General features: G+C 40.6%; 3 protein-coding genes across 5 annotated transcripts; 1 reads left to right on the top strand and 2 right to left on the bottom strand.

Annotated features, from left to right (window-relative positions):
* Nucleotides 1-1,423: 1,423 nt before the first annotated feature.
* LOC103718605 lies at nucleotides 1,424-11,042 on the bottom strand. Of its 2 annotated transcripts, none has more exons than XM_008807504.4 (6): nucleotides 10,730-11,042; nucleotides 7,795-9,114; nucleotides 7,635-7,689; nucleotides 7,432-7,544; nucleotides 6,473-6,635; nucleotides 1,424-2,336 (listed from the first exon to the last, which is right to left on the bottom strand). In XM_008807504.4, exons 2-6 carry the CDS (start codon nucleotides 9,094-9,096, stop codon nucleotides 1,693-1,695), a joined length of 2,277 nt encoding a protein of 758 aa, XP_008805726.1. In that variant the 5' UTR covers nucleotides 9,097-9,114; nucleotides 10,730-11,042; the 3' UTR covers nucleotides 1,424-1,692. The 2 variants fall into 2 exon arrangements, with proteins under 2 accessions (XP_008805726.1, XP_008805727.1); XM_008807505.4 differs by having other exon boundaries at nucleotides 7,795-9,099; nucleotides 10,730-11,036.
* A 5,943-nt stretch (nucleotides 11,043-16,985) lies between these two features.
* LOC103718606 (two-component response regulator-like PRR1) lies at nucleotides 16,986-21,318 on the bottom strand. 2 transcript variants are annotated; one of them, XM_008807506.3, is made up of 6 exons: nucleotides 20,724-21,318; nucleotides 20,149-20,310; nucleotides 19,926-20,059; nucleotides 19,639-19,806; nucleotides 18,536-18,596; nucleotides 16,986-18,398 (listed from the first exon to the last, which is right to left on the bottom strand). In XM_008807506.3, the coding sequence occupies exons 1-6, from the start codon at nucleotides 20,896-20,898 to the stop codon at nucleotides 17,494-17,496; spliced, it is 1,605 nt and encodes a 534-aa protein (XP_008805728.1). In that variant the 5' UTR covers nucleotides 20,899-21,318; the 3' UTR covers nucleotides 16,986-17,493. The 2 variants fall into 2 exon arrangements, with proteins under 2 accessions (XP_008805728.1, XP_026664879.1); XM_026809078.2 differs by having other exon boundaries at nucleotides 16,986-18,389.
* Nucleotides 21,319-23,385: 2,067 nt separating this feature from the next.
* LOC120110937 lies at nucleotides 23,386-23,934 on the top strand. Its single transcript, XM_039126986.1, has one exon. The coding sequence runs from the start codon at nucleotides 23,386-23,388 to the stop codon at nucleotides 23,932-23,934; it is 549 nt and encodes a 182-aa protein (XP_038982914.1).
* Nucleotides 23,935-25,479: the final 1,545 nt, after the last annotated feature.

The raw sequence follows: 25,479 nt of genomic DNA, 5'->3' as shown, positions 1-25,479 counted from the left end.
AGGGCCAAGGTAGGGCTAGCGCACTATCCGACGACCATGGATTAGAGCACTTTATCGGGGTTGATCCAAAATTACTAAAAGGAGTATCTTACTGGATATATCATCTCTAGAGAGAGTAGAAAGAAAAAATTTGGTAAAGAGAGAAACAAAAGAGAGAAAGGAGGAAGAGAGAACAAAATCTCTCTTTAGCAATAAAGAAGAAAGGAGAGGCAAAGGGTGGTTGTGGTGGTGCATGGGGTCAGGAAACCCATGGTCGGCGAAGACTGGTTGCCGGCAGCACCAAAACAGATCAAAACAAAGGTTTCAACCTCTTAAACCATTGATCCAATGCATCAAGGAAAGGTTTCAACCTCTTAAACAAAGGTTCCGACCATAGCTTCCAGCCACAGGGAGGGATCAAGGAAAGCCTCTACGATAAGCATCGGTGACGGTGGCAACCATAATTAGAAGAAAACAAGGTATGTTTCCGAAAATAGTGGAGAACAGGACGTTGCCTTTCTTGGCCAAATCCCGACAATCACCGACCAAATCGAGGTTTCAAAAGGTCCAAAAGGAAGAGGAGAAAGGCAAATCGAAAATGGCCATATTTTTCACCTAGTTTCCAACAGTGATTAGACGTGGCGAGAGAAAATCGAGGAAAACGCTGGCAATGAACTTTGATCGAGGCCGGTTCTCTAGTGAGGGTGAAAGAGAAGTCGAGGAGGGCCTCTAAATAGGTTTAGTTGCGGCCAGAATCCGACTCTTAAATCGGATTTCGTCTGACCATTTCGGAAAGAAAGAAAGCTCCCATCGAGCGTCATACATACATACAGACATATCTACACACACACACATATACACACACACACATACATATATATACACATATATACATATATATATATATACACACACACACACACACACACACACACACACACACACACACATATATATATATATACACATATATATATATATATATATATATATATATACATATATATACATATATACATAAAAGCTTGGCAATTAATGTTCTCTTTGGATCCCTGCATCTCGATCCACAACTCAATCGACCGTGGCTACAGATTGAGCTGCCAGTCGGGTGTAGCTCAGAACCCAAAACCCGGCAGCTCGACCTGCGGCCCTAAAAACCTGTAGCTTATCCTCTGCGGTTCAAGCTGCACTGCAGGTGGTCGAGGCCCACGTTGATGCCTCCTAACACCTTCAAGGGATTGCCTCAAGTCACTGCATGTTGCTGTTCTTCTTTCTTTTTCTTCTTTTTATTCAACTACATGCAATACCAGTTTCATGCAACTCGAATTGCAGTGCATATACAGTTGCAGGAATCCAAACAGCCCCGTATTAGTAAAACTTGTGCAAGATATAATATGCATGTAATGAACTTCATGTAATGATATACCTGTCAATGAACAGATAGAACAGTAAAATGGATTTTGTATCAGAAGCTTTATAGGCCTAGACCATGATAGCGAGAGGCCTAGCGATATGCACTATGGTGAAGATCAGCAGTGATATTTGGGCATCCCGCATCAAATTTTAGTTGATTATTTCTACAGTAACGTAGCTACTATCTTTGACCAAGTTTACTTTTTACAACAAACCCTACCCATGTCAGCAAATCATTCACACATTAAGTACATTGGGGTGGTATGTTACAGATCAAGGTTAGTAGAGCCAATATGCATTTCAATCACATTTGATTTCTGTCCAAGCCCTCTTCTCAAACATGGACAGATCCTCAGCAGCCCCCGCTGTATCCAGCAATTCGATCTGCTTCTCGAAAAGTGATCCGTTCTGCCCAGCATTTTCAGCTCCGGAGTGGTCAGGATCAACCACCAACTCCCTCGGCATCATATCAATTGTTTGCAATTTCATCTCCTCCAAACTTTCTGCCTGACTTTTGTGTATGGCATTCGCAGGTGCATGTTCGCTCTTGCCCTCCTCAATGGCACGAGGCCGAGGGCTCTGGATAGACAGTAATTTGCAGCCACCTGCAAGTGCCGACTTGGCAACTGAAGCACTTCCAGATCTGATCTTGGCCTCAATAGCCTTGATCAGTGAAGCAGCGGCCTTGGGGGAAACTACACGGGCACCACAAGCAAGGGCAGTTGCATGCACTTGAGGATTCGGGCCCGAATAGGACTTGCAGTGCTCTAATAGATTCCCAGGAGACGGACTTAAAACCAGTACACTCTGAGATGCTGCTGCCGGCTGCAAGGGTGCATCCTGAATTTGAGGGTTTGGTCCTGCAGGACGAGCAGAAACTGGCAATGCCTCGATTGGAGCCGCCACAAGGGTGTATGAACCACCTGAAGTTCCTGGTGTTGCAACTGTTACAGTTCACCAAAAGAAGACACATAAGTTCACGCATTATCCCAAAAGATATTCCTAGCTAAAGGAATTGTGATAAAAATAGCTAAGAAACGCTATATCCACATGGCATAGGGATTAAAATCTTGCTCAGCAAAGGTCTCCTCCCATCTTTACCCATGTCAGACCCCCATAGCAACTGGAAGGTACTTGGAACACAGCATATGTAGGTGAAAAGAACTTAAAGATGCTTGTTCGTTAAGTGTCTAGAATCGCCGCAAGATATTATAAGATGTCATAATTACTTACTGAAAAATGGAAGTTCTGTTTGTAAATAGCTAAAAACCTTATAATCTTTATTCCATGATTTGATAAAAACATGAAAGAATAAAACAGTAAAATAATAATGCAGGTAATTTAACAACAACAAAACAAGGATAATGAATAATGAATTATTGACAAAAATCGTTATAATCATGACAGTTTAAAATTGATGATTTCAAGTTGTCCAAAGTTCTTTTTCTATCATGAATAAAAGCTAGGTCATTTCAAGTCAGGTTATAAGATTCCAAGACAATCATACCTATTTGCAAATCCAGTTAGCATTTTCTGTTCGCCCAAGCAATGCCCCAGACTGAAAATGAATGTCAAATCACCTAATTCACTAAAAGACTAGCAAGCTGTGTAATTGGCAGAAAACAAACTAATTTTCATTATGGCTTAATAGAATACAATAAAATAGGCAATCAATAGTGAAAGGGTGCTTATTCATTTAATGCCTAAAGATGCTATATGTTTGCATCTTTCTACCAGGCCTCCCATGAAATTGTTTCTGTATTTCTTTTTCCACCTGTGGTACTTTTTTCCCAAGCCTCTTGTATTGGTCCCGGCACAGAAAAAAGTGGGTTGAGTACCATGCGTTGACATAGTATAGTGTAAGAGTCTGCCAATATCTTATCAATATGGTAAAAATGGTATGGCCGAGATGCACCAGTAGTTAAATCCTTTATTGATATATCCAAGTCTCTCCAAAGCAAACCAACTCTAAATAATGCTTGATAAAATATGATGAACTAGCAACTAAGCATATTAACAATGCATGCAGTTTTATTAAAGTAATTCCTAATGTATCATATCTCTCCTTTTTTTTTTTACCTGCTGTCATTTTCATGCTATCTTTGCTCCCAAGACTCTCCTAAAATTATCTTTCCTTTAATGCAGATGACTTCAAGTCATCTAATATAATTTTTCTCGTGAACAGAATGCTAGGTTATCTTCCAGTCAAGAACAACATTGTTCCATAACAATCAAATTCATTTGCAATTTCACAAGGATACTCGATGTAGATTCATTACTTTAATGCCTTTGAATTAATTGTGGAATCACCTAATTTGTTAATTAATAGCAAATGCAACTGGTACAGAACAATAGATTGTCAATACAACTTAATCGAATGGAAAAAATAGGCAGGTTAAGAATTTAAATGGAGATATATTCAATACGGTCCTGAATGTAAAATATCTTCCTATTTTTCGCATAAGTTTCATTTATACTGTTTTTTCTACTCTCTTCTCTCCTTTAATTGTTTGTGCTATTTTTTCTCCCATTGTCTCCCGACATGTACTTGAACTTTTATATAGACGGCCTTAATTCATTAAAAAAAATCTTTTATGAATAAATGCAAGCTTATCTTCAAGAAAGGTTCGACAGGATTCCAAGACAAGCAATCAATGCAAAATCTTCCTTTTCTTCCAACTCTTTCCTACAAGTTCACGGAAAATCCTTTTTTCTATTATATCTTACGAAATCCAAATCACATCATTCGTAACCTCATGTCAAACAACTCAAGTTTTGTTACCAATCATTTTTGCAGCCAACCCCAGATAGTAGGGGTCTGGAATCAAAGTTTTAAGGACCAATATCTCCGCCATCTTAGTGGTCAGCCAATACCAAGAAGGCCCACGGCTGAGATAAGTAGCCTGATAGATTTTTTTGAAAAAAATCAAAATCCTAATTTTTCGGTATAAAACAAGAACTAAATCAACCAAAATAATGGTCAAGCATTCATCTCTTTACCATGCTTCCCTCCCCGCGTCTCGTGACCCACCTTATAGCTCCTCCACCCTGCCACCATCCTTAGCCCTTTGCTTCACTGTCGGCAGTCTAGCTGCCCCCCATCCTCGTCGCATCTCTCTGCATTCCACCTGCCACCATCACTCCTCCATGCCACCACTGTCAATCCTCTGCCCTGGCTTATCTTCTCCACTGATCTCACTTTCCTCAAATAGCAGAAAAAAGCAAAAAAAAAGATTATGAATATCAGTTTGTATTTATACATCTTATCAGCCAATACTTTCGTATATTTAGGCTTATACAGCCATGATTTTAAGAGCCGATATCTAAGATTTATCATATTGGTTGGCATCTGATATCGATATAAACTAATCTCAGCCAAGATCTCCACCAAGATGAAAATCTTGGTTTGAATCAACCTGGATTATGGTTACAGTACCCAGAGACTTGTGTCCAATTTGATGAATCTATGTTGGATATGTATTAGCTAATTCAGTACACGTCCAACGCTAGGATACTTCTAAAATATCTTGTTGCATTATTGATTGGCATAGAGTTGGACTCTTTCAACAAAGAGTTTGAATCACCATGTTATGGCTGTGATACCCAGAAACTTGGGTCCAACTTGAAGAATCCATGTTTGATATGAATTAGCAAATTAAATACCTACTAAAAAATTGGATCTTCTTAAATCTTTAGTTGCATTATTGACTGGCAGAGTTGGACTCTTTCAACAAAGAGTTTGACTCACCATAATTCAATAAGAAGTGCACCTTTGAACATTTTAGAGGTTGGTCAAGGATGTACAATATTAAAACTTTTTGAGAGAAAGGGAGGTAGGCCCACATGTACCATAATTAACCATGTCTAGATTTTTGATTGCACCACCAAGGATAAAGATGTTAAAATAAAGCTTTTGAAATCTCATGCTTCTCGCATCCATAAGCTAATTTTGGACTAAAGATGGGGAATCATATATACTGAAAGGCCATTAAAAGTTATTTTTTTGCCTTTTGCTTTGAACAATCTCTAGGAAAAAAATAGACAACATTTAAATTTGTTTTTTTGTATATACCCTTGTATCTCCCCCTTTTGTCCTGATTGCTAACTCAGAAACATGATACGTGTCTGCATTCGATTCTTATATCTGTGTATATGCAACATTGGACTTAAATATTCCAACTCAAGAGCAGGGACCATGCAATCCTTCCCACGAAATCTTTATTCATTAAGAAAGAGAATTCCAATTACAAATCTAAGCCCAACCTACCAAACCAATGAAGCACATAATTTTGGTCAAAGTCCCTGATGGACAACTAATTGAAGCACATGGTTAAGATTTTATGAAAAATGTACCTAAATGTGGATGAAACTCAATTAGCTTTGGTAGCCATCAACAGCTCTCTATATTATGTAACTTGATGGCTATTCATATAAAACCCTGAATATAATAACAAGTAAATAAATCGCCAAGCCCAACCTTTGAAAAATTCCACGTGACTGTAAATTTTCTATACCGAATTAATTTACCATGTTCTTTCCAAAGAACCTGACAGCTAACTATAATAACAAGTGATTTAACATTTTGGCTATCTTATCTGTCCATAGATTAAATGACTAATATTAGTAAAGAATGTAGGATATTACAAGATGACAGTATTAATTCCCAAGTGACATCACTCCTTTCAACCAAATTTAAAAATTGATAAGCATACGAGATCATTTTTGTAACTTGCACTAGACCCAGAAGAATGTATATTAGCATTCATTAGAAAAATATTAGTTAACAACCATAGAATCAATAATGTTTCCCAAAGCATTGCATGAGTGGGATGTTTTTTTCACTTTTATATATTTCAAATATATTTAAGCCAATGGTTAAGTTATTGTTCAAATAATGACTTATCGAAAAGGACCGATCAACTATGTCCTCATAGCTTCTCCAACTAATTATGGTGTTATTTACTGATTACAAAAGATATTCAGAAGGGAAAGGAAAAAAAGAAAGAAAGAAAGAAAGCATAATATCTCTCAAAGAGAATTACTTCAACTATGTAAGATGGAAGAAATGACTGATAACAACCTGAACAAGATGCTGGTAAGCTTCCCATCACAGGCATGTAGACTGTCATTGGCACTGCAGGAATAGCCACCATCTGTGTCTCAGAGGAACCTGGACTAGTTAAGTTGTAGCAGCCACTTCTTGAAGTTGAGGCAGCTTCAGCTGCAGTAGCAGAATCCTGGTTCTGCAAATTTAGGATGCAAACTGAATAATGGTGCACAAAGAAACTAATGCAGGAAAATTCAAAAAGAAAGATAATACAGAAAAATATTCAAGTCAGAAACTCTCAGCATTTAGAGTTCTGCAAGATCATAAGATTGCTCGGCTTAAACTTGCAGTTGAAGTTTATTTTCTATTTATGCTTATAATATATAGGGGAGAGAGTATGAATTCACAATTATATATATCTTGATATAGACTTTAAGGCATTGCTGAACACTAGTCCTCAAAACACAGCATAAAAAGGACTGAATTTCTTTTATTACAGTTTCATGCCAATATTCACAATACTGAGTCACACAATTCTTAGAGGATTTTGATCAAATCAAATTACTGATACATCAAAAAAAATTTAAAAAAAATTACTATATATGTACAAACATGCATATATATAATGTATATGTATGCATGTATGTATGTACGTATGTATAAATATATAGGTTATCTTGCCAAATAAATATCTAGTAAGTCTTACCACATATTCCATATCTGCATAATTATTGTCTACAAAATGCATGTGGAATGACATGGCCTCCAAAATATGAAACACACCTAGTAGCCAAATTCAGCTAACTTTTACATTCATTGAAATGATCTTAAATGACCAACAACTATGAAATTATGAGTTGCCCAATTTCTTGACAGAATTGTATTATTCCTCTAATAAACAAAGTTAGAGATGACCTTTTATGACACGTTCAAGAATTCTCTCAAAATGAAGTATACAGGTAATTAGCAATTATATCAGCGTGCAAGAAAACCTGAAATTTCTGGACGCCGGCATCAAGCTCCACATCTCGATTGACTATCTGCATTGCCATCTTCCTTTCTGCAGGCAAATCAGAACCTTCTGATCCATTTCCAATCAACCCATCTGTAGATGGTGTGGAAGGCAATGATTGTTTTAGTAGACTGACAGCATTAGCAATGTTCAACACTTGAGTAACATGGGCAGTATACAAACCATCTGATCGATTATGCAGTAACCGACCATTTGCTATGTTGAGGATTAATGGGACCTGAAAAGAGTGATCAGATGAACTTGAATCACTTGGTGAACTAGATGGTATTAGCAAAAAATTAACGGGGTGGTGAACATGCTTGAGTTCTTGTGCTGTTATTACCTGCTTGACTTCATTCAAGCATTGCAAGTCTTGCAAAGCTTTTGTTTGTGCTGGATGGGCAATAAGAAATGCTTGTCTAGCTCCACCAATAGCTAGTCCTTGCTGTGCAACAGTAACAGCACCTCTTTTGGCTGCAGCAACCTTCTCCACAGCCTCTTTCAGAGCAGACATTGCCACGTTATAACTGTCTTCAGTTGCAGCCCCCTCTTGCGCATACTTAATGGCTTCACAGCATAACTGGTTGTATAGGACAGTTAGTGATTCTCGACTTGTACCTTGTGTTCCAGCACAGGATTCATCAGTTACCATCCCATTAGGCTTTGTAATTGCTCCTTGCAAATTAATGACTTTCCCGGCATTGCTACGTGATTCAAGACAAGGCATCTTTAAAGATGCGAGAGAATGGTTATGCTCCTTCTCAAACTTTGTGACAACCCATTTTCCAGAGTTTGCCTTCTTTACAATAATCATAGCTTTACATCCTATCCTTGTTATCAATCTAGGGCGCTTGGTTTTCCCTTCATCAGTAATCTCATTCTTTACACGAACTTCACGAAAGCCTTCCTTGGAACAAACAATCTGCCGAGAAATAATCGAATTATCACGTCTCGAACGGCAATACTTGCTAATACGTGCACGAAAACCCAAGTGTCTGGCATAGGTTATGTAGAAAGCCTTTGCAGCTTCTTCAGAGTCAAACTCCATTCCCTCATATGGTTCCTGAACAGCACCTCCATCACTGATATATGATTGTACCAGCAAATCATCATCCCTGCGGCCTGTCCTAACCTCCACTTTTCGTGGAGGCACTGGCCCGTGGTTATGCTCCTTTACAAATTTGGTAACAATCCATTTCTCAGGGCCTATTTTTTTAACCATAATCATTGCCTTACAACCCACCCTTGTGACTGCTCGTTGTCGCTGTCGTTGTTCATCAAAGAGACCTTCATTAGCACGAGCCTCACGAAAGCCCTCTTTGGAACATACAATTCTTCGAGAAATAATAGAGTTGTCGCGCCTTGACCGAGTATATCTACTAATACGGATGCGAAATCCCACATGCCTAGCATATGCAGCATAGAATGCCCTTGCTGCTTCTTCAGATTCAAACTCCATGCCCTCATATGGTTCCAAATCTGCAACACCTCCAGATGCAACTATTTCTCCTTTGACAGGACTTTCCAACATTTTATTGTCTTCATCCACAGAAGGCTCGATATCCATGGAAGCAACGGTAACTTCTGTTTTACCATCTTCTGAGTCAATATGGGGAGTGACTAATTCATCTTCCATCCTCAACATCCACTGCCACACAACATTCTGTCAGTTAAATTAAACCAGATTAGCTTGATTTGTGAAAGAAAACATTACAATGCATTGGAAATATCTGCTGGCAATTTGGTGTTTGATGTTTTATCCAGGCATGGTTAATTTGTAATCTTTTAGATGGCTTTAGGTATCAACTTGAGGTTCAAAGTGGTACCTTGGCTGCTTACGATAGAAGACATTACGACTCTGAAATTTTCCTATGGGGATTCTACATAAATTTACACTAAATTGAGTCACCAGTCAATAATGTCAATTTTTTGGGTAAATATTAAATTAAAAATTAATGGCATCATCAAAGTATGTAAATACATCAAGCAACAGACAACAAGCATGCATGAAGCAACAATGTCACATAGTAGCAGTAGCAGCAATAGATAAACTGCCAGCATTGATTGATAACCTAACTGTCTTTTACAAAGAAGTCATAAAGTTCCTAAATATTTTGTAAAAAATCCTGGAAAATATAGATAGTGAATTAATTCAATTATCTGGCCAGAATTCTGAGACACATTCAGCAATGAAAAATCCATAACTACTGGAGGTTTCTTCAACATTTGAGAGTATCGTGACTAAACTGAGAACACATATATATGGTACGGAACACAAATTAAGGCAAGCTCAGGAAGTAGCAAGTATCGGATTCTAGCTAAGTAAGCATGCTTACTATTTTTAAATGATATATGGATAGTGAATATAGACAGTGAATTAGTTCAATTATCTGGCCAGAATTCTGAGACACATTCAGCGATGAAAATTCCATAACTACTGGATGTTTCTTCAACATTTCAGAGTATCATGACTAAACTTATAACACAAATATATAGTACGAAACATGAATTAAGATCGGATTCGATCTAAGCAAGCACGCTTACTATTTTTAAATGATATATAGATAGTGAATATAGATAGTGAATTAGTTCAATTATCTGGCCAGAATTGCAAGACACATTCAACAATGAAAATTCTGTAACTACTGGATGTTTTTTCAACATTTCAGAGTACCGTGACTAAACATAGAACACAAATATATAGCATGAAACTTAAGACAAGCTCAGGACATAGCGAGTATAGGATTCTAGCTAAGGACCTTCTATTTAGCCTAAAGAATCCACACCCGACACTTGAACACGGACCTTGGTTGCTCACTCAGACACAAGTTTCAAAGTATAAATTGTTGGACGCTTGAAGGAACCGACACTTAGACATACACCGCACTCGACACAACAGCCCGAGTCCATTTAACATAGCATGCATGACAGTACGTTCATTAAATCCACTCTCTATACACATACAGAAGGAGAGTGGCCTAGTCAGTGTGATCAAATGGGTTTCGGTACTCGATCTTAATTCCAAGAACTTATCCTTCAAAAACATGAACAAAAATCAAAATTTTGTGAAGGTTGCATCCTGAATTCAAAATTTTATAAATCCGATCCAACAGTTCCTCACCATGTACGCATAAAATAGCCAAACTTTTTCGACCAAGTCCAACCATTTAAAAGCGCAAACAAACGAAAGTAACTTTTCAAAACATTGGAAGAATTTGATCAGAGTTATTAGCAGAACTAAACATGGCGACAATTCGAACCCGGATCAGAACAATTACCTTTGGATATTACTATTCGAACTTCTCCTGGGAGCTAAGAGCGCGCATCCATCACCCCGAGAGGGTGGAAGATATCAGAGCCCTAGTTGGCTTGGCTATGGATCTTGTGATCCACGAACGAAGGAGTGGTGGCATTGGCGAGGGAAATCTCTTGGATCAGAGGATATCAGAGGCCATCGAAGAGAAGGGGTAGGAGGCGATTGCGGGGGATTAGGGATTGCAAGGCTCCGATCGGTCGGGGAGAAGCGAGAGAGAGATTGGGGTGCGGTTGGGGTTTGGCCAAGTGGGGCAGCGAATGGACGGTGCTGGACGGAGATCTCGATAAAGGAAATGAAGAAGATTGGACACGGATTCAAGATGGCGAGGGCGATGGGGCCCACCATTTTCCGGGACCGGAGCTCACGTGATGCGCATTTAACGGTGGGTGTTTTTAGTGAAATATTTAAAGCATTTTCCTCCGACGCCAAAATAGAAAACTTCTATATTTATCCTGGATATAGATATGACCAGAATATTAATTATGCCCATATTTTTTATTATTTAATTTTGAATATAATTTTAATATTATTTAGATATAAATTAGATTTTAAGTAGAATCCGATAACAAAAATTAATATAAATGATGAAACTATAAAAGATGAGAATATAACCTATCATTCAGATCACTCAATGCATCGACAACTAAGTGAAAATTTGAGATATAATATTAACCCATATGAAAATAGGCTTGACCGGGGTCATAGCCCAAATAACCAATTTGATTAAGTCTACATTAAAATGTTAAAACCTAAAAATGTTAAAAATAAAAATATAAAGATAAAAATTTTAATAAATTTTTATTCCATTATTACTTTTCGATTGTAGCTAATAAAAAAATAATGACGAATGATCTATTTTTTAAAAGATTGTAAGAAAAAAAGTAAATAGGAATATGTAGATTTTATTTATACTTTTTAAATACTTTTAAATAACCAAGTTCTGAAAAAAATCAAGAAGAATAAAATAAGGTACAAAAATTATTATTTTTAATAAAAAATTATTTGTTATAAAAAATAATTATTAAAAATGTAATAACACAATATAATTTAAATGGCTCTAGTTAGTGACATGAATATACATTATATAAGTATAATAAACTATCATCATTATTCATGGTTGTGCTTGTGATTGAGTATTTCTTTTCTAGGTTGAAGGTCATGAATTTAAATGCGATTTAGATACAATTTTTTTACTGGAGATCTAGATCTGAAAATTTCTTAAAATCAGGATTCAAACTTGGAATTTGTAAATTTTTGAATCAAATACAGAAATAGAAGCCTAACTCTGAAAAATATCTTAAAATCCGAAATTGGATTCAAAACCAGCAAACTTTTGGATATAAAAATAGACGCTGTTTGATTTCCCACCCAATTAAATATAAAATTGGATATAGCCCGATATCAACCCACTTTTAGTCCTATTTTGGTACTATTAGCAACAATTAGCACGATACACTAAACATGCCCAGTATTAGTTGGCTCAAGCAACTTCACTAAAAAATGCCTAATATAAGCAACTTTTGTATGTCCTCGACCGACGCTTCAAGTAATTTTATTTTCTCATGGGATTAGGTTTGAAATTACTTCGCTTAATTTTATAGCATAAAATTATATCTATCTATCTATCAATTTATTTATTTATTTATTGTGATTTATATCAAGTTAAATGAAAGCAATTGAGTTACATATAGCTTGTGTTCAATTTATTTATATCTTGAACTCAAAATTGTAGCTTATGCCAATTCATTTATCACTCAAACTAACCCATTTCAAGTTATTCAAATCCAACAAGAGCTGCTCATGAATTGCTCACTCATTGGACAGCCCCCTGCTTCCAAGGATCAACTCTTATATCTCCGAATAATAAATCCTTCCCGAAACTGTCATTTACCATTTTAATGGAAACCGCGGTTGTACTTGAGCACTTCAGCTTCCAAAGGTTTATTTGAGAAGAAAATTATGGCTATTACAAATAAACAAGAAAAATATAAAATAATAATATAAAATGACACATATGGAAAGACAAAAAAGGCAGCAGTTGTTTTACTTGACCAGAAGACGAGTGCAAAAATATCATTACATGCGAACAGATATTAAAAAAATCAAATAATGGCTGTTAATTCCCTAAATGCAGGCTTGAAGTTAGAAATTAAACATATCACATAAGTTAAATGATAAAAGATTATATAATTATTGAACTTTAGAGAGAGAATCTGAGCCTAAGATTTGCCCCATAGACTTATCTACTTGTTCTTGGGTGGCACTCATTAGCAATCAGAACCATATACAGCAGCATGGCATGACATTTTTCAATCAGAAGTAAAATTATGGAAAGAAAAAAAAAAGCATTTGTTGGGTACTTTAATGAACGAAGCTGCTAAAACTGATTCTTTCATTCAGTTAAGTCTCGTAGCACATAAGTAATATCATCATTCCAACACCATTTGTCATGCAGGAATACCAGATCATTTACTACTGAAAGTAGTAGTAAATCCATTCCTCATGAGTCATTTACTGCTCATATTAGGGTTCTGCGAGGCATGTAATTCCTCCCTCAATTGCTGGCAGGGCACACCATTGTTATGAGAAGATATCACAGAAGAGGTATGCTGCCATTGCTGGCTTTTTTATGTGCTTGTTATGTTGGTACATGCCTTCACATTGTCATTACTTTGCAGAAAATCGGAACTCCCATCAAGGAGTTGCAAGTGAAGCTTATGTCTTCAAGGAATATCTTTTTAAGAAAAAAAAATACACTGCTTCAAATTCAGTGGTTGGCTATTGTAACAACTCAAGACCTTATCCAAAATGATTAATCGGAAGGTATTATTTGGGTTCCTTGATCCTGTATAAATACCCAAGATCTACCCAGCGAATAACCAATATGGGACTAAACACACGTCCGCACGGATCCTAATATACTCGCTCCGTTCAAGCCCTGACGTCCTCATCAGGCTAAGGACCAATGGATCCGTGCTGTAGTGTTCCCTAGTCCACATAAATTATGGACCGGGTCCGCTCTGATACCATTTGTAATAACTCAAGATTTTACCTAAAATAGCTAGCCGGAAGGTATTATTTGGGTTTCTTAATTCTGTATAAATACTTAAGATCTATCTAGTGAATAACCGATATGGGACTAAAGACATGTCCGTACGAGTCCTCACAGCTATTGAAGCAGTAGAAGCATTAAAGGACTTCGCCAAGTTAGAAACATTATGGCACTAGGGTATTCGCAGCTTGGTGAGCTTACTAACTTCAAACCAAACTTTTGTCTTCTGGAAACCCCCCACCCTGGGGCACGGTGTAGGGGAATTCTGATTCATCATGGAAGGAAGAGAAGGCTGGCGCAGGCTTTATAATTTGAGATCATTACGGTAATGTCCTTCCAGCTGGAACCAGATATTTCATAACATCCGTGGTACTAAAAGCAGCATAGAAAGGATTGACAGCAGCAGTCTTAAAACTTGGAGCTATAAGAATTTGGCTTGAAAGTCACTCTTCAATAGTCATTGGCTGGATAAATGGTGATCAACATAGCAGTGGATCGTCACCAAAACATCCTCTTCTCATGGACGTAAAGCAATTTCCACAATCACTTTCTTTCTTCCCCGCCAGCCCCATGTAGAGAGGCCAATCGACCGGCAGACAAGCTTGCTGGAACGGGATCTAATAAAGATTGCTACTGTTTTACATTGATTTCTTTAGATGTTCACCCCCTAATTTATGCTGATATATATGGTGTCTGATTTTTTAAGACAGTAGATTTGTGAGTTCTGAACAATTTTTAAGCTTTTCCCTCTAGTGTTTGGGAACGAGCTAACTGGCACCTTCTTTGATGAAGCTACCGTTGCTTGTGGCTTTAGCCTCAATTTGCAACTTTAGCTAACACTGACCTGTAACAGAGTTCCCTTGGTTGGTGGGATCATGGCTCCCACTTAAGTACATGTCTGGAATTTATTTACAAAAATAATGGCAAAAGAATCCTAATCTCAAAAATTTTCAAAGAGTTTTTGCTAGAAAAATAAATAAAATCATTCACACCATAATGCATTTATCAGATACTCCTGCATACTTAAATCAATCATGTGCATCACACAGGCCGACAATTATCAGCCATTCATGAGAAAACACCAGTTCAGTTGAATCAATCAAGCGCATTGTATGAAAACTAAAACTGACATGCAAGAATTCAAAACTGTCATGAAAATATCCTCTGCTTCCTTATATACTGGTTTCCAAATTAATCATCATGGCACAATATATTTTTCCCCTTATTTGGCACCATCATCCTGTCCCTAAGTTTCACTGCCAGTTTTATGCTGCTCTGATTGCTCGGCGCAAACAATGGCCAAACCCTACAGAGCTGCATCCAAAAGCACACAATTTCTTCAAAATCCTTGCAGCTTCTACCCTTTGGTTATTACTTCTACTTGCAAAGAAGTGACCAAAAAGAGAAATCAAAGTTCATCTCCAATGCTAGTTGCTTATAATATTTGTTCCAAGTCTGTGAACTTTAAAGCAACCTATATATCTCCAAAACAAAAGTAGGCTTAGGAATCATATTCAGACAAGCAAAACCCTACTTCATTTAGAACTAAAAGGAAACAAATAAATAAAACTTCAAAAGTGAATTGAATATCTTAAAATTGACCGCTGTGGTTCAAGTTTCAGAATCTATATTTGCCCCCTCCCCTCGATCGACTGCAATGTCTCAGATGCTGTAGCACCTTTTTCTTCCCACACCTATAGAGAATGTACCTTGCTTCAATGCTCCCTCTACTCAAACTTGGTGCATGCTTTTGCCTTGCCATGAATCATAGATGGTATCATGGCCTTACCCAACCCTGCAGGTCATCCCCCTAATCTTGCCAAAAGCATAATGAACCTCACCTTGTTTAGTCAATACAGCCACCAATTGTTAGCCAGATCACATTTCCATCATCCCACTTCAACTTGTTCTCCATACACTTAGGGTATTTTGAGAATTATAATCCCCATGAGCAATATGATTCACAAAAGCTAAAATAGTAAGACAAAGGGCCCAAATAAAGGTTCATATAGAATAAAGACGCAACATTACAGCCAGAATGGGAGAATTATCTACACTTTGAAAATTACATATCTGGGGAAACTCGTTAATTAAATAGTTAGCAAGATCCACTAGTATGTCATAAAATAACTGAAATACTTGGCATTAGATTTCCACAAGCCATTTTCAGCTTTGGGCTTCCAAAACAAGGAAAAGGGCAAGGAGCTCAGGTGGCCTGTGTTTTGCTGATTGTGACGAGAAGGCAAAGAGAAGGAATAACATGTAGAAGAAAGAGCTCCATTTGTGCCACTGTTCCATCTATTAAGACAAAGTCACAACATTTGCATACCAAAATGAGTTTGCAAGTGGAAAATGAATTATATGATTATAAAGTGAACAGGAGACTGACAACGATTCGCCCCAGTTTTTTGTTGTAACAAGAAGATCCAGCACATATTTCCATTGGGGAACACCTTGCTTCAACCAACCCACATCAATGTCAATTCCCCATCTTTTGCAAACAAATAAGTTCTTCTAGTCATTATCAAGGCCTTAATCTCCTCATCATTGCTTATCAACATTGCATCATCAATGTTGAGGAAAAGAATTGTAATTTCAAATATCCTCTATTAACAAAGATTATGTGGTACATATGACTATTAACATAACCATAGTTGTTTTGGCTAATCTACACTCATAAAACCATACCTTCAAAAAAAAAATCAAGACTAAAAGTAGCTCTGCTTTGTTTGCATACTTTGCAGTAACCTCCTTGAAATTTTGAGCCTGGTGGGGACACATACAAACCTCTTATTAAAGGACTCCGTTGGAGAAATGCACCTATATCCAGCTAATTCATTGAGAGATGTTTAAGTTGATTTTTGCAACAGGTGAAAAAATCTCAGAAAAGTCAATTCCATGGAGTTGAGAATTACCTTTTGCAACCAGCCTTGGTTTATATGCCTTAAAATGCAACTACCAAGCTTCAAGTTCAATGACAACAAACATCTGCACCCACAGGCTTCTTTCCTATGGAAAGAATGACAAATTCAAGTGTCAAGTCTTTCTAGTGCTGCCATTTCCAACTCCATTCTGAACTTGGATTACACTTCTACTCTATCTCACATTTTGTATGAATGGAACTCGATATAAAGAAGCGAACATGACAAAGGGCTAACAAATTTGATGCTCTAATTCAACTTTGTTGCCAATATAACTCAAACCACATTGGTTGATGCATTAACTTCTATGCATAGGATCAGCCACTAAATGAAATACTGTCACAGAGAAGTCTTGGTACAAAATCTTATCAATTTGACCATAGAGAGATTTTCTTGGAGAAGTTGATACTGAGAAAGGTGAAAGGTTAAGTGTGGCTAATTTATATTTCCATATATCTACTAGGATAACAACAATATATGATACCTAATACTTAAGTGTGGCTAAGTTTGTAACATCTGGTACATTGGAGACCTGTTGCCCTATAGCCCATGCATCAGCATATCTCTAATACATTTACGAGCTTTGACTATGCTCTGACCAAACTCTGAAGAATTCCATTTGAGAGAAGAAGCAAGTTTTAGATCCCTGGATGAAGGTTCCTCATCTTCATCCTTCTCATAATCACCATCACCAGCAATTAATTCATTGTGGTTTGCTAGCTTCAGTTAAACAGATCAACACTCCGAAGCATTCTATTCGGGAGAAGAAACAAGCTCCAGCTCCCTAGATGTTGGTTCCTCATCTTCATCCTCCTCAGAAAAACCATCACCAGTGATAAATTCATTGTGGTGAACATCTATATTGTTCCCCTCCCTCACAAACTGCCCCCGAACTCTTGGCCTTTTTTCAGCCAGACGTTTTCGATTGACATACCTAATCTTCTTATCAAAACATCTGTCCTTTCTCTTCTTCCTGAACTTGATAAGTGCTGCAGCTCTTCTTTCAGTTCGACCAGATTTCACTTCAGGTGTAGATGAGCTTACCATCGATGACCATATGTGTGGTGGAGGCACCTGACCTGATTGCAAACTTAGGCCAACTGGATGATATAAAAATGATGGCATCATTGGCATATGAGGACACTGAGGAAGAACGTTATACTGAGGCAGCAAGGCTGGTGCAGTATGTGCTTGCACATCATTCAGACTACCCTGAAACATTTGCACAGATGAGGGTATCATATCCTGCTCCATCATCCCTGGATAATAAAATGGTAAATGGAAGATTGATGGAACACCAGAAACATCAGTTTGACCCTCATTCCTTGATTGTGTCTGCGCATTTGAAGAAGAAGGGCAGACTCCAGGAAACTCCAATGGCATTTGAAATGTACTTGTATCACAAGTGTTCTCACCAGTAACAGTGCCATTCCCATCAGAGTAGCTTCCTTGTGCCCCCCTATTGCTATATCTCTCAGTATCACCTTCTACAAAAATATTTTCTTCACGATGTGTTGATGGAGCAGCATTTCCATCCATATTGCCAAGTGTAGTGCTGCTTCTTGGTGCAATCGATTTCACATACGCCAAGAAGGCTGAAGATTCGCCAATCTTCAGGTCAGTCTTCTTTGGACATGAAAAAAACCCTCCTGAGAATACTGGTAAAAAAAAAAATCGTGAGGAAGATTGGGAGAAGAAAATACCTGCAGGCAGGCTTTGATAAAAAATAATAATAATACTAGTAATAATAACTAATTTAAGCAGAAGAGGCTGCATAAAGAACTTAGCAGCTTACCTGCACAATCACCTTCCTTAAGAATATTAGGCTCCTCCTCTAGTAAATTATTTTGAGCAGGCTTCAAGCAGAGGCATTAGAACAGAAAAGAAACAAAATTAGAAATCTAAAACAGCATGATCTCCCAACAATTAGAGAGGGTTCTGATTCACATAAGGAAAACCGTAATTAACAGTGATAATTGCAAGCCCATAAGGTTAGACAAGTTCAGATCAATATCTGTTGATAACTGACGCTCCCCATAGAGGATTTTAAAATGGATTATATGCAATATGCTACACTATATATTGCTAATGCATTAACTGGTGAAAGACAATGTTACCAGGACACTATTTTTAAGGTGTCTGGAAGTGTTGACATTTTTGGACACTTGGACAAAGCAGGACACTACATGACATGACATGGATGGACATCCACTTTGAAGAGTCATGCTGATGTTAGCAAAAAAATGTCCGACACTTGGCACTTTTAGAGTGCCACGCAGAGGATCGGTGAAGTGTGCTTGAGTTTTTCTGGACACTTTAAGTGAAGTGTCCTTAAGTTTTTCTGGACACTTCAAGCGAAGTGTCCTTATATATTTAATATAATCACTGAAAGTATCCTTGAGATTTTTTGGATACTTTAAGCAAAGTGTCGTTGAGTTTTCATTGAGTTTTCATTGACACTTCATGCGACGTGTCCTTATATATTTAATACAAAGTTATCAAGATGAAACGGACACTTTAAGTGAAATATCATTATGTTTTAAATATACATATATCACAGTTAATTATCAATCTAAGTATCTCAACATATGTTAAATGAACCTAGCACATAAGCAAAACAAGTTACAGACTCATGGTTATGCCACTAACCTATTTGCCAAATAGCATCTATAATTCTAAGTTTCTCCACTTTTTTGAATAAGCATCTAAAGACAAACATAATGACCAAGTGTCTAGATTTTTGTAGATTGCGATGTCTAACACTTGGTGCCAAGTGTCTAGGTAACACTAGTCAAAGATCTAAAAAAGAACCTCCAGGCTTGTCACTCCTAGGTCAAAACAAACTTCAAGGATATGATTAAAGTAATCTCACGTATTTCACTAATGACCAAGTCTTACCTCATATTCGCAATGATTCGACACACTTGTCTCGGGACATTTTGCCTTCTTGGGCTTGTCATCCGTGTCATCCGAGAGTGGAGTAGTGCTGTTTGTGTTGGCATCACTAGGGTCCGACAATATCAACTCAAAGTCGTGGCTGAAAACATCCTTCTCTAACAGACCAAGCTGCCAAAACAAAACAAACAACTGCTGATTCTAGCTATTGTATCTGCCACACTACAGTTTAGAGCATCATAAGTCATAGGAAACCGTCGTAAATGGAGACAGCTATTGTTAAGCAGTACCATGCGTCTTCTCCTCCACATGTGGATCCAGATATTCAGCAGCTCATTTGTTCGCAATGGCTTCACAAGATAGTCAGCAGCCCCAAGCTGCAAGCACTTGACAACCACGGAGACCTCGTCTTTTGCAGACATCACTAAGAATACAACAAGAAGGCGACAATTAGAATGCAAGTAACAACCACCACAAGTGGCCCAAGCATTTCTAAGAACACAAGAAGCTTACTGATAATAGGAATACGCCTCAACGACTTATCTCTAGCTATGTACTTCAACATCTTCAGCCCTTTGGCTACTGGGAGGTCGACTTCAGCAAGAATGATGTCAATATCAGGCCCCTGGGCATTAAGCGCATCGATGACCTGTCTGGCAGACCTCACTGAAGTTACTGGAAGAACATAGAACCCAATATCAGTACCGTAAGCATGTCAATCTCTAGAGGTAGTCTATGGAATCTGTGAAGCAAGTCTATATTGGGAATGGATAATGTTAATCTCAGCAGACTCAGCTATATATCAGGGGGAACTTTTGTGAAAACTCAACACATTAACCAAGATCATTTTTTTCTCTTCAATTAACTCATATTCCAGTTATCGGAAAAACAGATTACTTGATCCAATGCAATCCTAGATTGACTCTCAACCAATTCGAGTGCTGATTCAACTCATTGTTCATGTACAAGCCAGTTATAGTGAAAAAAAAAAGCGGACTACCTTAAAAGCAGAGTGGAAGAAAGGCTAGTTATCAAGAGAAGGGGGAAATGAGCAGGAGTAGGAGATGGAGGGAGAAGGTAGTGGACACCTTGGTAGGAGCACTTGCAGAGGAGCTGAAGAACCTCTTGGGAGCTCTTGGGATCGTTGTCGCAGAGAAGTATCCTGACCTTGCTGCGGTCGAGGAAGTGACGGCTATTTCCCGCATCATCGGCCTGGCCACGGCTGCGGCAGCCCTCTTTCTCCTCCTCCCCTTCGCGCCCCATCACCTCCCTCTCTCTCTCTAGCACACACTTACTATGCTATTAACCATCATCGTCCGCAATAAACGGCCATCCAATTCCTGGGGGTGGGTCTCTTTTTCCCTTGCTGCTGATGCTGTTCTCGAGGAGGAGGAGGAGGACGAGAGAGGAACTGATGATTGGAAGCGTCCGGATCCGGAATTCGAACAGGGGATTATGATGATGACGATGATACGGCGGGGAGCAGGAAAAGGGAGGACGGCGATGGATCGATTCAAACCCCCTCCAAGCTCATATTAGCACGGGGCTTGCTTCCTAGGGCGAAACATGGGAAGGTCCTGGCCTCTTGCGGCGGCGGGGGAGGGACGGTGCACGTTAGCGTGCAGCGGCGCGTGGGGACGAAAGCAAGAAAAAGGGCGAAAGTGGGGAGGACGGACGGATTGGGGAGGGTGGGGGAAGGGAAAGTGGGGACGCGTCACACCGTGCGATCGAGGACTCGCCACGTTGCACCACGAAGATCGCCCGACGGCCCAGCTGGACTTGTATAGGCTAAACCGGACTGTGCATGAAACCCCAAGAGTCTCAGGTTTAACCATTGGGTAAACCGGAAAGAAACCGTGATTTGATATTTGAGCTTGTGGTAATTTGATTTAGCGTGCTCCTAATTCAAATTTTGAAAAATTAATTAGTTTTAAATTTTTTGTCCAGCTTACCGATAGATTGACTGTATCTAGATTGTCGTCTTGTATTCCTATGGAGCCAAACCCTACACACGTTCAGGGGATTGTCACTTAAACATGATTTTGTTGTTCCATAGACATTTATCTCCACTCACCGACCTGTAAAATAGCCCTAACAATACAGTAAAGTAACAAAATGGAAAATTAAAAAAAAAATAAAGGGAAAAGTTGGGGAGGCATCGTATCAACAATTTATTGGTTGGAGAAGATTCAGATGAATATTTGAATTTAGGAAAGTCATCTTAGATTTACCTGTTGGGGGAAAAATAGATTGTCCCGAAACATGTAAACGTATCGCCGGCACATGATGACAGGCGCCCCGACAGCAATCCTCGGATGCGCCCGATCTCCAAGCGCTCGACCACGAGGCGTCCGACCTCATAGGCGCCCGACCTCGGATGCGCCCGACCTCGACATCCTCGACCTTAGAGCTCGAAGCCCTGCGGCCTTGCGGCCCCTGGTCTCGATCAAGCCAACCCCGACTGACCTCAATCCCGAGAAAGATCCGGTCAAAGGATGAAGCAAACTCCTTCATTCCGTCGGGAGCCAAGCCCCTCTCCTCCTCATCCGGGACCCAATCCCATAATCTTTGCTTGAACGACTGTCAGCAATTAATGCGCATGGCCTCCACGGATCTCCAGCTTACTCAAAATCTTAGGCCCTCCGCGGCAACCAGTTGATTCATTGAACTACGTCCGGTCACCCACAACAACTCATCGGCTTCAGTCTAGCCCTCCAGGCAATGCATTAATTCACGTGATCGTGCTCAATCATGACGGTAACTCATTTAATTCGTCCGGTCATATCACAGGTAACTCTTTACCCCTCCTATAAAAGGGGAACCTCTTCCTCTCGAAGGAGGATTCTAGTTTTTATACTCTGATATACATCTTATCTCTCTTTCTCCACTAAAGCCCCCCTCTGACTTAAGCATTGAAGGGTCGTCGCCGAAAGCCCCGGCCACCGACTTTTTGCAGGTCCCCGGAGGACGCAGCCCGCCGACGTACCACAAGCACTGGAGCTCCTCTTTCTCGGCCAGTGGTCACCTCTGGGTCCAATTTCCAGCAACAATAGGTGCTAGAGGAAGGGCCCGAGTCGTGATCATGAAGCTAAAAAGCAAAGGAGCCTCCAACGCCTTCCGTCACTGTGCACCAAGTTCCGGACACTCAGTCCGGAACTCACCACCAAGGCCTCTGGTGGATCCAGTTCCTCAAGTCTAACCGGAGCAGTTCGACATCCTAGTACAGTAAGTTCAAGCCTTTGCTGCCGCAGTCCAAGGCTTGCAACGTGTGGAGGCCCCTCCTATGCCGCCTCCACAGATTCAGGTTCAACCGGCCCTCCCTCCAGAGGAACCGGTTCTCCAAGGGCAGAATCCCCATGACTCCTCGAGGGTCAACAACGGAGGACAGCGAGGTTACCAGGACTCAACCCGGGCGTCTTCCCGAAGAGAACCACTAGGGAGACACCCAGACAGACGGCTGCAGCCCTCAGAGGCGGAATCAGCCTCAAGCGAACCAGCGCCGGAGCAGACCACCGTGGCAGTTTCCCAGGGCGGGAAACTCGACAGGAAGGTCGAGAAACTCGAGCGGCAGATCGAAGCCCTCCACAGCCAGAAGGCAAGGCGTGAGGGTGACTTTGAGTTGTCCACCAAGTCACCCTTCTCCTACGAGATTGAGGATGAACCGGTCCCACCATAGTTCAAGATGCCCAGGTAGAGCCCTACAACGGGACTACGGACCCCCTTGACTACCTGAAAAGCTACCGGGCCCTCATGGCATTGCAAGGGTCCTCGGAGGCCGTGCTCTGCAAGGCCTTCCCCGCAACACTCCGAGGGACAGCTCGGCTTTGGTTCTCTGGATTAAAGTTGAGCATTGTGTCCTCCTTCGAACAGCTCGGTATGCAACTCGCCACCAACTTTGCTGCCAGCCGACATCAGCGGCGTACGTCGGACTCCCTTCTCGACATCAAGCAAAAAGAGGAAGAGTCCCTCGAAGACTACATCGACCGCTTCACCGCCGCAACCTGGGAGGTTCGCGAGCTCGATCAGTCAACAGCCATGTCAGCGTTAAAGACAGGAGCTCGCTCCAAGAGGTTCCTCTTCTCCATTGAGAACAACTTTCCCGCCGACTTCACCGAAATGTTGGCCCGAGCTCGGAAGTATGCGAAGGCTATCACCTCCAGACGAAGTGCGACCGAGCAGGCCTCGAAGAAGCAGAAAAGGCGCCGCGAGGAAAGCGGCCGCCCGAGAAGTCGGTCCCCCCATCGAGAGAAGAATCTATCGCATCTGAGGAGTCCACCTCGTCAACAGGCGCAGCCTTGATCGAGATCCCTGCCCTGGCCGAGGTCTCCACCTCGGTAGTGGATCCCTCCGGAAAGGTACGAGAACTACACTCCACTCAACACACCCCGAGCGGAGATTCTTATGGAGATAGAAGGTCGGAACTACCTCCCACCCCCACCCCCGATGCGGGAATCAGAACTCCGGCGCCACTCCAGAAAATACTGTCGCTTCCACCGAGACCACGGCCACGACACAAATGAATGTCTTCGACTCCGAGACGAGATCGAAGCACTCATTCGCCGTGGGTTCCTCAATTGGTTCGTAGCGTTTAACTCGGCTCAGGCAACCCGTCTCGAGATACTTAGCTCCAACTGCATGAGAGGTACACCCTACTCGGCACGAATATCTTTCTATGCTTACTTGGTTATATTGCAGAATGATCAACGGACGAGGCCCGCCTCCCATATGTATCTCCGATAGAGCCCCGACTAGGTTCGGGATCCCCCGACCAAGGTTGGGATGCTTTGCTGAATCGACCATGAACCGAGTCTCAATCAATCTCGGAAGGCATCGCAGAGTCAACCGCGAGCCCAGGCTCTCTTGACCTTGCGCGCGATGTCCCGACCGAGCTCGGAATGCTCCGCATCGCCAATCTCCAGCTCGATCTCTGCCTACTTCAAATCTCTCCAAACAAAGGCCCGACCTAGTTCGAGACAGCCTGCAACAACGACCTCGAGCAGCCCGATGATCTTATCTTCCGGCCGGGCTCGGGGATGCCAAGTCACTGGCCACAGACTCAAGTTCCGCCTGATGGCGCCTCAACCAAGTTCGAGGTCAAAGAGCATGAAAGCCTCGACAGCAGCTCAACCTCGGCCTACGCTGCTATTGAGCCCGAACTCAAAGTTTTAACAAAGTTCTTCCGGAAGCCGAGCCCAAGGACTTAGCGAAATTTTCCCGGAGGAGGAGCCCAAAGGCCTAACAGGACTTCTTTGAAGCCCGAGCCCGAAGACTCGGCGAATTCTTCTGAAGTTTAGACCTAGAGCCTTGGCATAATCCCTGTGGGGGCTGAGCTTAAAGACTCAGCGAAGTCCATCAGAGCCCAGATCTAAAGACTTAGCCGAGCTCGAAGACTTGGCAAAATTCGCCAAGCGGGAGCTCAACTCAAGCAGCCAGGATAAAAGTTCATCAATTATGCAAATAGAAACAAATACAAATACACACGGAGTTTGAAAAGAAGATGCTTCATTGATTGAAAGCCCGAGGGTTAAGTACAAAATTAGGCTGCAGAGGCCTACTTCATTTACAAAAAAAAAGAGAAGAAGGGAAGAAGCAAAGCCCTAGGGCATCTCGGAGGTAGCAGTGGTCTCGGCGTCAGCCTCAAGGTCGTCCATGACGATCACGTTTTCGGTGGGAGCTACCCCGAGGTCCTCCACTGGCCCATCTCCGCGAGAGTCTGCAGCCTCCTCGGACGGGGCCTCGCCAATAGCCTCGGAAACAACCTCGGGCACTTCTTCAGGGGCGTTCTCGGTAACTTCTTCGGGGAGAACTTTCTGAGTGGTCTGATCAGTCGCCTCGTCCCCTCGG

The sequence above is a fragment of the Phoenix dactylifera genome, chromosome 5 (genome assembly GCF_009389715.1).
Source record: "Phoenix dactylifera cultivar Barhee BC4 chromosome 5, palm_55x_up_171113_PBpolish2nd_filt_p, whole genome shotgun sequence".
Lineage (NCBI taxonomy): Eukaryota > Viridiplantae > Streptophyta > Magnoliopsida > Arecales > Arecaceae > Phoenix > Phoenix dactylifera.
This window is presented reverse-complemented; position numbering and strand designations above follow the sequence as displayed.

What these genes read in the sequence shown, in the direction of transcription:
- LOC103718605 (XM_008807504.4), bottom strand. Translation starts at nt 9,096, where the DNA reads ATGTTGAGGATGGAAGATGAATTAGTCACTCCCCATATTGACTCAGAA. An exon ending in GCTTGAATGAAGTCAAGCAG is followed by an intron (nt 7,690 to 7,794) that starts GTAATAACAGCA and finishes CACTCTTTTCAG; the next exon opens with GTCCCATTAATCCTCAACAT. An exon ending in ACTGCATAATCGATCAGATG is followed by an intron (nt 7,545 to 7,634) that starts GTTTGTATACTG and finishes CACCATCTACAG; the next exon opens with ATGGGTTGATTGGAAATGGA.
- LOC103718606 (XM_008807506.3), bottom strand. Translation starts at nt 20,898, where the DNA reads ATGGGGCGCGAAGGGGAGGAGGAGAAAGAGGGCTGCCGCAGCCGTGGC. An exon ending in GAGGCGTATTCCTATTATCA is followed by an intron (nt 20,060 to 20,148) that starts GTAAGCTTCTTG and finishes TTGTATTCTTAG; the next exon opens with TGATGTCTGCAAAAGACGAG. An exon ending in TGTGGAGGAGAAGACGCATG is followed by an intron (nt 19,807 to 19,925) that starts GTACTGCTTAAC and finishes TTGTTTTGGCAG; the next exon opens with CTTGGTCTGTTAGAGAAGGA.
- LOC120110937 (XM_039126986.1), top strand. Translation starts at nt 23,386, where the DNA reads ATGGCATTGCAAGGGTCCTCGGAGGCCGTGCTCTGCAAGGCCTTCCCC.